The sequence below is a fragment of the Sinocyclocheilus rhinocerous genome, unplaced genomic scaffold (genome assembly GCF_001515625.1).
Source record: "Sinocyclocheilus rhinocerous isolate Xijiao unplaced genomic scaffold, SAMN03320098_v1.1 scaffold2541, whole genome shotgun sequence".
NCBI lineage: Eukaryota > Metazoa > Chordata > Actinopteri > Cypriniformes > Cyprinidae > Sinocyclocheilus > Sinocyclocheilus rhinocerous.
The window spans coordinates 527,142-538,136 of NW_015631094.1; the positions used below are offsets into that span (position 1 = coordinate 527,142).

Below are 10,995 nucleotides of genomic sequence, written 5' to 3' on the forward strand. Positions count from 1 at the left end.
TATATATATATATATATATATATATATATATATACACACACATATATAAACTTTATTACTTATTAATATTACTTTATTTATAAAATATATAAAACTTGCACACCTAGTCCTACACAGACATACAGTTAGTCAAACGCTATTAAGATTTGAAATCCGAAAATATTTTCATAGAGAGCCGGTCTCTAATCATCTGTGTTCTGAAACTTAAAGTTTATTGTTATAACTTTACAGAGTTCGGTAACAAACACTTCAAAGGTTAAATATGCAGTAGCAAAAATGGTGTTAGCGTTGGAAAGTTTGATTCATTTTATGTGATTCAATTTCTTCACTTCCATGAATCGATTCAAAACCCGATTCTCAATCAATTTTGGTCTATAGATTTTCACACACTATAAATGCACACACATCAATATATACAGTACAAGAGAAAAATAAATATGTGAAAATATAAATAGGTAAAATATTGACATTTATTTCCATGCATAGTTATAATGCTGTGTAAAAATCATTATACTTAATATTAATAATGGTAACAAAGTTCTGTGTATTATGAAACAAATAAATCATAAAATGTTTGGAAAGTGGGCTTGGAAAGTAGGTAGTAACTGATTACATATAATCTAGATTATATAATCTAGAATTAAGTACTTGCAATTATATATATATATATATATATATGTGTGTTGTCTGCAATGTGGGTGGTTTCCCTGGCCCCTAAACACCCCCTCTACACAAACACTGGCCAGCACATTCGGCCCACTGTTCGTGGAGCGCAAAGGCCAGGGCGGATTTGCTCTGTTTGCCGTCCTCCTGCACCTCACCCCTTAGTCGAAAAGAAAAACTCCAGCTTTCTGTCTCAGAGGACATAAATCAATCGTTTATAGGGGCTCTCATTTTCCCCTCTCTTCACTGGACCCAAGAAAAATATTTGTTTTGCACGAGGCAGCTGAGGACAGGTTTTCCCATTATCTCAGACAGTGACACAAGCGGGACACGGAGTCGGTGTGCCTGGGGCAGGTGGCTTCCAGAGACGCTGATGCATTGGACCGAAGCCTCTTGCACCAGGACGCCTCATTACCTTGCTATGTGGATCTGAGCCTTCAGCTGCAAGCCCAATTTGCTTAATGAAGTAATGCATGCAGAATGCATGATTTATAGAGTGCTAATAAAGAACTACGAAAAGAAGCAGAACAGCACTGTTCAAATTAGAGCTCTGGCAAGGAAAATCAGAGTCTTGCAGTCCTCCTGAGAATGATAAACTTCAGAAACATCCACTTTGCCGCTGTGGTGCCGTGTCACGGTTCTGTGGATCTGAAATGTTCAGTTCAAACATGATTCATGAGATAAACTGGGCTTACATTAATGCAAACAAGAACAGTTTTTCCTTTTTAATTTGTGGTTAGGACAACTATGACAAACTTTAAAAACGAATGAGTCACTTATTCGCCACTAGCAGCATCAAACAGAATTGGAAAAATAATATCAAACACTCTGCTCACCTATCACTGTTTGGACAGATAGCTAGTTTTTTGTCCCTAAACTCACTAATTAAAAAACAATGCAGTTTAGTTTATACTTCTAGTGGCACAGAAATCACGCACTTCATCTTCAAGAAGCGAAAACTGGCAAAGTTTACATCAGGGGTGGGCGATATATTAATATACCACAATATTTGTCCAATAACTATATATAATCACAACATATACATTTTTATTCCAAAGAAATGGCTATCAAAAATGTCTTACATTTTGATTTTGATTTATTTGAATAGTCAAGAACACTGCAATGAGACATATTCATAAATAAATGAATACTATACTATTGTATCTATATCTGTTTGGTGTAGTTTTTCCCAACAGGAGCTAAGTGAAGGATCAGCTCCAACCAGTCAGAAATTATCTTACATAAGGTTTCATGTGCCGGTACACAAAATTAGCTTAATTTCGAAACAGACATCACTGAAAGGAACTATAACTTGCAGTTCAGTGAGTGAGTCAGATGTTGATTCAGTAACTGTTTTCGTCAGAACCAGCAACATGAGTGAAAATGAATCATTAAAAGCCGCCGCTCAAATTAATCATTTGTTCATGAATCAGACTAGCGGTGCGTTTGTTTTTGCCTGCAGCCCCTGAGGACAGGACAACTCAGCAGACAGAAACGATATTCAAAAATGAAATATTTCTAACAGTTTATCATTTTAACTGGTATATTGCTCACCCCTAGTTTAACCTTTTTTGATTAGTCTTCAGTTGGGAAGAGAATTACTACCTGGTCACTTGAAAGTGACATCAATAATCGATCAAAAAAAAAAACACAACAGCATGGTTACAACAGCATATTGGGTTGTACCCTACATTCTGATTTTCTACATTGGCACTTTTTGATTACATTTTAAAAAAATATTCCACATATGTATCAAAACTTTTTTGATACTATTTATTTTAACTTCACGTGCTATGAATACACAGAAAGCAGTTAAAATGTCCAAATACACTTTTTTTTTTCTCCAGAAAATCTTGTTTAAACTACATGGTTAAAGAATTAAACATGGGCAGTGGTCCTTTTTAGACTGCCGCTACTGGTATAAAAAACACCATGGTGGGTCTTTGCGTCCAACACTGACTCAAAGGGTAGAGATGAATTGTTTAGCAATGTTTAGGGGTTTCCTCCTTGGGGAAAACATGGACCCCGTCCAGCAACATCATAAAAATAGCTGGGATGAAGTGAAGTGCAGAGAGGCAGAGTCGTGTACACAGGATGGAAGGGTCAGTTTGGCCCCGTGGGGGTCACCGCTGAGATCACCGTCCTGCACTTGCATACTAAGCGGATCACCACAGAACCACAGTGTATGACAGTTCAGCTTATGAGAACCAGACAGCGGTAGGACTGAAATAATAGGTTAAAACGCAACCAATTACACTATCAGACTTCAGAGACCTGTACCGTGGTATTTCACCGTAACCTCTGGGGTCATTCCACAGAGATGTCAATCGTCTCTCTGTGAGGGCAAAATGTCGAGGAATGCAACGAGAGTCATTTCCTTAACATTTCCAACAAGAAGGTAGATGTTTACAAAGACACGGGTCTGAAGGGATGACTATTTATTTTCCTGCCTGTTCTGCAGAGCGCGAGCTGGCTTGGCATTCACTCAACAGCCATCCATTTGTGTGCCATGGGGTTTATTTATACATTGCAAACCTTCATCAGGCTAATTTGATGGCGCAAAAGAGGGAAAAGGAAGGAGGAAAAAAAAAGCTTATGAAAATGCAGCTGCTGTCAGGGGCCAATACTCTCAAAACAAAACAGACGCCCTACAAGAAGTATCTTAGAATAATATACACGTGATCTGGAGGGTCACAACGTATTGCAAAATGATGGTGAAACGGCCCTTCGCAATATTGCATCTGTCCTGTTATTTCAGTCAAATGAAAAAATAACGGCCTAGCAGATATTAATAAATGAAGTTCTGTCGACCCTGGCGAGGTAAATCTTCAGTTACGAAGCGGAACGGAAAACTCAAGCTAATAAAGCCACAGAATGAGTCATTGGCTCAGTTTCACCTTTGGAATTACTAAATAGTCAAAACTCTAAATTCTGTGGTTGTTCCGAAGAGATTAAGTCATACGTACTTGATGTGGCGATCTCCGTAAACTCAAAATCCTGGAGAGATCTGAGAGCGAAAGCTCATATTTGTAGAATGAGTTATGAGCGCTGTAACTTCAAACCTGTCGGGGAGGATAAGGATACATTTTTAACCCTGGATGTTACACCGTGATTACAGGAGAGCAGCCGCTTTATTGCGGTGACCTTCACCCCCCTTTCAAGGCAGGAAGGAAGTCATTACAGATTTTTTTTCAATACAGCTGACTAGACAGGAGAGGTGCGGTGTGCCGGTTAACATGTACAGCCCCGAAAACACACGCCCATTTCATGCACCGCAATTAAGAAGGAGAATTTAGAGAGCTGATGAGGCTAAATTAAGTCAATTAGGAAAGCGCGGCCAGCAGCGCTCAGATTCCAGCCTGGAGTTGGCTTGCGTTTGATGGGGGAAATCTAATTTGATTATTTGGGATTGAAAGGAAATCCAGTCTGATTGTTTTGAAATCAAGAACACAGGAGGGAGAAGTGCTGGCTGTAAGGGCCAGCTGGGAGCAGCTCACTGTGTGCGGCTGAGGTGAACACCAAACGGGATCGCGCCAGTGGCATAGCACACAGAGCTCATGCCTTCTATGAACAAAATACTGCAACTGAATGAACTAAATGAAACCTTTGTGAACACTTACTCACCGTCATGTCATTCCAAATCTGGAACATTTTCTTTCTTCCATGCAACACATATGGAGAAAAGTTGATGAACTTATTAACCACTCTTTTCTATATAAAGCAATGTAATGGGGACTCAATCAAGCTCCAAAAATATGTGCCACTTCAGTTTTGACATCAACCCTACTTGACAATATAAGAACTTCTAATTCTTATATTTAAGCTTTTGAATTAATATGAGTTAAAAAAAAAAGAAAAGAAAAAAACTTCATATCCTATACACTACTGTTAGAAATCAGTAAGTCTCTTATGCTCACCAAGGCTGCATTTATTTGACCAAAAATACAGTAAAAACAGTAATATTGTGAAATGTCATTACAATTTAAAATAACTGTTTTCTATTCTATTTTAAAATGTAATGTATTCCTGTGATGCAAAGCTGAATTTTCACATCATTGCCCCAGTCTTCAGTGTCAGATGATCCTTCAGAGATCATTCTATTATGCTGATTTGCTGCTCAAGAAACAGTTATTTATTATTAATGCTGAAAACAGTTGTGCTGCTTAATGGTTTTTGTGGAAAGCATCTTCTTTCATGAATCTTTGATAAATAATAAATATAAAGTAGAAAAGACAGCATTTACTTGAATCCGAAATCTTTTGTAACACTGTATTTTTGCAGAATAAAGGCACCTTTAGACTGAAATATATGCAAAACGGTAATAACCTTTTATTATTAATAATACTATTAATATTATTAAAGTTCTTTTGAAATCTGAAATTTCATTTAAGTACAAGACAGTTTCTAGCTGAGAAAATATGAAATAAAATTGTTCTTACTGCCTCAAAATTGCTAAAAAATAAATAAATAATAATAATTCAATGAATCATTAACAAACTAGAATTGTTACATGAAATTCCTCACAATTCCCATCGCTATTTGTCCCCACTGCCAACTCACTCTCTGAACATGTGACTAAGGTGGGAAGTGGAGGTGAAAGAGCGGGGGTTCTGCATGAAGGCCACCACCAAACACTGCATCCATCAGGCCTACAGCCAGTGACGGACAGATAGACCGGAGCATCCGTTCCGGCTAGGGCAGACCACCCAGTGCACATGGCCCCTTCCACCAGGGCATGGACAGGATGGCTTCAAAACTCAAATCACATTGTTCTCATCTTCACTGGCTCACAAACAGCCCAATTCAAGCTAAAATATGGGAAGACACTGATAAAGTGCCACTTTGGATTGACAATCATATTCCAGCTGTCCTGAAAAATCGTTCCACAAATTTTCTGGCCAGAGAAGAAAAGTACATAGCCTGAACCACACTGAAACTGTGCCCGAAGAGTGAAATCGGTTTTATTGCTTTTTGGAAATGATGTACTATCTTAATATTAATCTATATTCCATTGATGAATCTTTATACTCTCATAGGCCAAAGGACACTTCAGATAAAATCCCCCCAAAATGTTAATCTTAAAACAATTCAGACCTAAACGAAATTCAAAAGCAAGCTCCAAATCCAAGCCACCAGCACATTCTGCTTTTCAATTTGCAATTCAGTAACCAAAACCAACAAAATTCACAAATAAACAGGCCACAATAGTTAACCATGTTAAACATCTAAACAGCATGAACGGTACCATCATGCTTGTTTTGCCCTAATTATTTAAGCTCTGTTGAAGAAAACAACACTTCAGTGGCTCTGTGGGACCGCAATTACATTTCTCCACTCCATTTGCAAAGTTGCTTTCTTTAGTAAACTGACGGTGCACTGGGTCAGGCATCCCTGAGGTATTGTAGCGCACAAAAATGCTGATTCCCTTGATGAAGAGATTTTGAAATGCATTTACTCACGTTACTGGAATTTTGTTGTGAAAAAACAAAACTTGGACCACAAAAGATGGAATAGCACTGCCACCTAGTGGTATTAATGGGAACAAAATATAACATCATACCTGTTCTTTTGACTTTGTGGATGGAGATGATTCATAGTCTTTCTTTGTGTCTAGGATTTTTTTCACAAGTCCACCTATGAACAAATGAAAACCATTCAATGATTTCTGATCTGAAGTGTACCTTTAAAGGGTTAATTCACATAATTCAACATTTATAGCAGAATTTTCATTTCAGGATGAATTATTATTGTACATGACTCACCGTGTTTGTCATCCCCTTGCAGTTCAAGTGAATTACGCTGCAATGAAACATAAGTCAATTAGTCCAAATCATGACATTTTTTTTTATCTGAATACTACATACACATATAGAACATCTATATTACCTCAACTTCCGGTATGTCAGGAGGAGGTGCAGCTGCCTCCACCACAAATTGCACATCTTCATCATCCTCATCTTCAGAGAGCTTCTTGCCATCCAAAATAACAGTCGCAGGGGTCTTGCCACTGCCCAGACTGAGAAAAACCCAGTCAAGCTTAATTACAACTTTTTTTTTTTTTACTTTTTCTTGAACAATAATATATTTTATCATAAGTTTCTAACATTTGGAGTCAGTATGACTTTTATAAAAATATAAATGAACACTTTTAATTTAGCAGGGATGCACCAAAGTGACAGCAAAGACATTTACAATATTGCAAAATATTTTAAATAAATGTTTTTTTTTTTGTCTGTTCATTAAAGAATCCTGAAAATAAATGTATCATGGTTCACAAAAAATATTAATTAGCACAGCTATTTTCAACATTGAAAATACTAAGAAATTAAAACTAAATTATTAATTTAAAAAACATTCTGTAGGACCATGTGACACTGAAGACACTGAAAATTCACCTTTGTCATCATAGAATAAATTATATTTTATAATAATAAATTAAAACAAAAATAATTATTTTAAATTGCAATGATATTTCACAATAAAACTGTTTTTACTGTATTTTGATCAAATAAATACAGTCTTGGTGAGCATAAGAGACTTCTTTAAAACAACATAAAACATTTTTACCATGCCCAAATTTTGAATGGTAAAGTATATCCATATTACAGAATGTTAAGGGGGAATTACAGGTAAGAACCCCCTACCTGAAGTAAAATCACTGTATTTGCAGCCCGCTTGTTGTGGCTTACTTCTTTAATATAAAGTGAGAAACTGAGAACCTGATGAGCGAGATCTCTCACCTCTCTGCTGAGGTCACATGATCAGTGTAGCTCTCCTGTCGTTTGACGCGGGGGGCTGCCGGTCGTGCACTGCTAGGCCGCGGTAACCGTCTACTCACATAAACATTCAAATCAATTAAGAACAAACACGTTCACACGGGAAATACACAAGCACTTTTTGAAAGTTCCTATATGGCTAAATGCTTACAAAAACAGTCTCAAGAACCAATAGTAATGATCTGGATGAGAGTGATATCTTGTGGTTAAATCTTGCGGTACAGTGCAGTGAAAGCGAGGGATTTGCATCAGTGGCTTCCACTGCCAGACAATCTCTCACGGGGGCGTATATGATACACTCCATCCACCCACAAACACCTCAGCACATAATCACACTGGCTTACTTTGTTATCATTGGATGGAAATGTAGCCATTTTTATCTTTAAATCAACACACTTATGGGATCATTACCACTAATTAAGAAAGAAAAAAAGAAAGAAAGAACAAACCTATGTGTTGTTTGAGGTGGCACAGAATCCGTTATGTCTCCATTCTCAATGGGGACTGGTTTCTCTGCTGAAGGGGCTTCCCCTTCTGGAAGAAAGAGAAATTTGAATAGATACTAACTAAAGTGGAGAGAGATTTTATGAACTATATTTTGACAATAAATAAATACAAAATAATCACAATATGATTTTAAAGTTAAAGCATGCAGCTTTTCATACAATCGTTACACATTGTGATTGCAATTTCAATTAAGGAGAGAAGAAAAAAACAATTACAGTAGATTTATTTGTTTCATTTGTTACAGTTCAATACAGTTTCCTTGCTGGTAAATATACTTAGTATAAATAATAGTGCCAAGCCACTGGCAGGTATAGCAAAAAGTTAGATTTGGACCCAGGTACGAGGTGCTCACTAAAGAAAACAACACTCACCTCCTTCACTGTCAGTCTCATCTGAAACAGAGATACACATCCATGTCATTATTTAAGACTAATCACATCAAACAATATCTGACGTGCTGCTGTGCTGCTAGAAACAACTAAACAGATCAAGCTGGACATGCAACAATGCATTAATGCACTGTGCATCAATAATTAATAGGGTCTGTTAAGAAAGACATTTAGTACCTTGACCTCCTGTTTTGGGCCACCGCCGCTGTCCTTTAGCCGATGAGGGCCGTGGGATCCGGGAAGGACTCTCAGCCTGAAAGGAATGAGGAAAGACATTAGTTTCCATGCATTTCCACTAGGAGTTCCTCTCCTGGGGAGCACTTAAATTGACATTAGCCAATAAACACGTGAGCCCTCTTTCTAAACAAACCCTCTAAGACAAACAATCTTCTGGGCTGTTGTTGCACACATGAAATATCATCACAGAGTCGGGCAATAAGAAAATGCAGGAAACAGATTTCACTTCTTGGGACAAACACAAATTACCTGGATTTCAGAGAGATCTGTAGGCTGAATGAAGAAAACAAAACGCAACAAGGGCCTTAAAACTTCAACATTTATATAGTACACTTATAGCAACTAGCCAAATAAAAAAAGCTTACTACTCTAAATGAGAAGCTACTGAAGCTGCAAAGAGACATGGACATGGAGCGACAAAACTACAGTCAGGAAATAATACAAGAAGCTACAATTTCAGACAGTTAGAGGGTATGTAAGGGCACTTTCTAAAGCAAAACACTTTTAGGGATTTGAACAGACCCTTGAACAGACCATACCCAAAAAACAAAACAAAACTGTGAGAACTGTGAGAAACTTTGTGACCAAAGAAGTTCATCTGACTTAAAAATGACAGTTAAAAATAGCAGGATTATGTACGGTGTACTGTTGATGTGACAACGAGCAAGCATCTTGTTTTCTATTGTCTGTGCACAAAAAGCTCCATGTAAGTTAACATTTTCGAGAAATGCAATATCCAAGCATGTGATGCATTGTTGCCTATGCTTTGTTGTAATAATAATAATAATGTTTTATTATTACATTTTATTTATAGGCGCCTTTCTTGACACTCAAGGTCACCGTATATCATTAACAAGACAAAAACAATAAAGAAAATAAGATACATTACAATTAAAAACACAATGCAGTTGTGATCAAAGGGAGTAAGCTATGCTGAACAGATGGGTTTTGAGTTTGGATTTAAAATGTGGGAGAGAGTCAATGTTACGAAGATCAGAAGGGAGTGAATTCCAAAGCTGGGGAGCAGAGCGGCTGAAAGCTCTGCTCCCCATAGTATCAAGGCGGACAGGGGGAACAGTGAGATGAATGGAAGAAGAGGATCTGATAGTGCGAGCGGGAGTGGCAATATGGAGAAGGTCAAGAAGATATGGAGGTGCAAGATTATGAATGACTTTAAAAGTGAGGAGAAGTATTTTGTAATTAATACGGTAAGTAATGGGGAGCCAATGAAGCTGTTGTAAAGTGGGTGTGATGTGATGGATAGAGGGGGTGCAAGTGATAATACGGGCAGCTGAATTTTGAACCAGTTGTAACTTATGGAGGGTTTTATGCGGGAGGCCAAACAAAAGGGAATTACAATAGTCTAAACGAGAGGTGACTAGACTATGAACGAGAATGGCAGTGGAGTGAAGCGTGAGGGAAGGACGTAAACGGTTGATGTTACGAAGGTGAAAGTAAGCAGACCGGGTAACATTATTAACATGGGAGGTGAAAGAGAGGGTGCTATCGTAGATGACACCCAGACTCTTAACCTGGGTGTTGTTGTTGCTATTTACAGTGATTTGTGATAAATATTAAGGGTGCTCCGATCAGGATTTGTGAGGCCGATCACCGATCGCCGATCACAGAAAGCAGTATCTGCCGATACCGATCACCGATACTGATCTTTTTAAAGCCTTCTTTTTATAATTTAGAACTATTTATAGTGATACTCCAATCAGGATTTTTAGACATTAATTCAGGGCCTGAATTTCATTTTTGAAAATGGGGGAAATTCCCCTCATAGTGACTCTTGTGAGAGGGGAAGCAGCACGGACTGTGCTTTCACAGAAGGGTCCGCTACTGATCCGTGGCTGTTTACCACAAACACAACATTTATCCATTATTTTGATTTCAAACCCAAACATTGTCACTGAAAATGCTTTTTCAGCATTGCAATTATTATTTTACACAGTACAGTAATACAATTTTTCACAGACATGTTTAAACAATAAATATAAGCAACACATTATTCAATGCTTTTTACTTTTGCATTTACTTCTAGATTTATATATTAAGTTGCTCAAGCAAGTGACAAAACATTTAAACTACTTTCTTACGTTATCAACTTGTCTTTTCAATGTGTATGTGGGCAACATCCGGATACAGGTCGCATGTTAATGCCAAGTGTAAACGCAGCTGAGATGGTGCCGCTGCATGTCGTGCCAAACCTCTCACGGCAGCGTCATCAGCTTGAGATAGGTTTTTTGAGATCGGCCTTTTTAGAGACAGTCGGTCAATCATCCCAACGTGATTATCGGCCGATAGTGATCGGTAGCCGATCAATCGGAGCACCCCTAATAAATATATTCATGAATGTTTTTCATGAATGGATTTTATAATACAAATAGCAATGTGTAACATTTTACCATATTTAGTGCAAC

General features: G+C 37.7%; 1 protein-coding gene across 1 annotated transcript in view; it reads right to left on the reverse strand.

The window, feature by feature from the left end:
- LOC107741590 (TRAF3-interacting protein 1-like) overlaps positions 1-10,995 on the reverse strand; it is a 26,234-nt gene that overhangs the window by 4,799 nt on the left and 10,440 nt on the right. Inside the window, exons 8-15 of the mRNA XM_016554338.1 lie at positions 8,822-8,845; positions 8,513-8,588; positions 8,318-8,338; positions 7,889-7,973; positions 7,404-7,493; positions 6,550-6,679; positions 6,426-6,462; positions 6,224-6,297 (exon numbers count right to left, since the gene is read on the reverse strand). Coding sequence (XP_016409824.1) covers positions 6,224-6,297; positions 6,426-6,462; positions 6,550-6,679; positions 7,404-7,493; positions 7,889-7,973; positions 8,318-8,338; positions 8,513-8,588; positions 8,822-8,845 — 537 coding nt within the window. The remainder of the gene's footprint in view (positions 1-6,223; positions 6,298-6,425; positions 6,463-6,549; positions 6,680-7,403; positions 7,494-7,888; positions 7,974-8,317; positions 8,339-8,512; positions 8,589-8,821; positions 8,846-10,995) is intronic.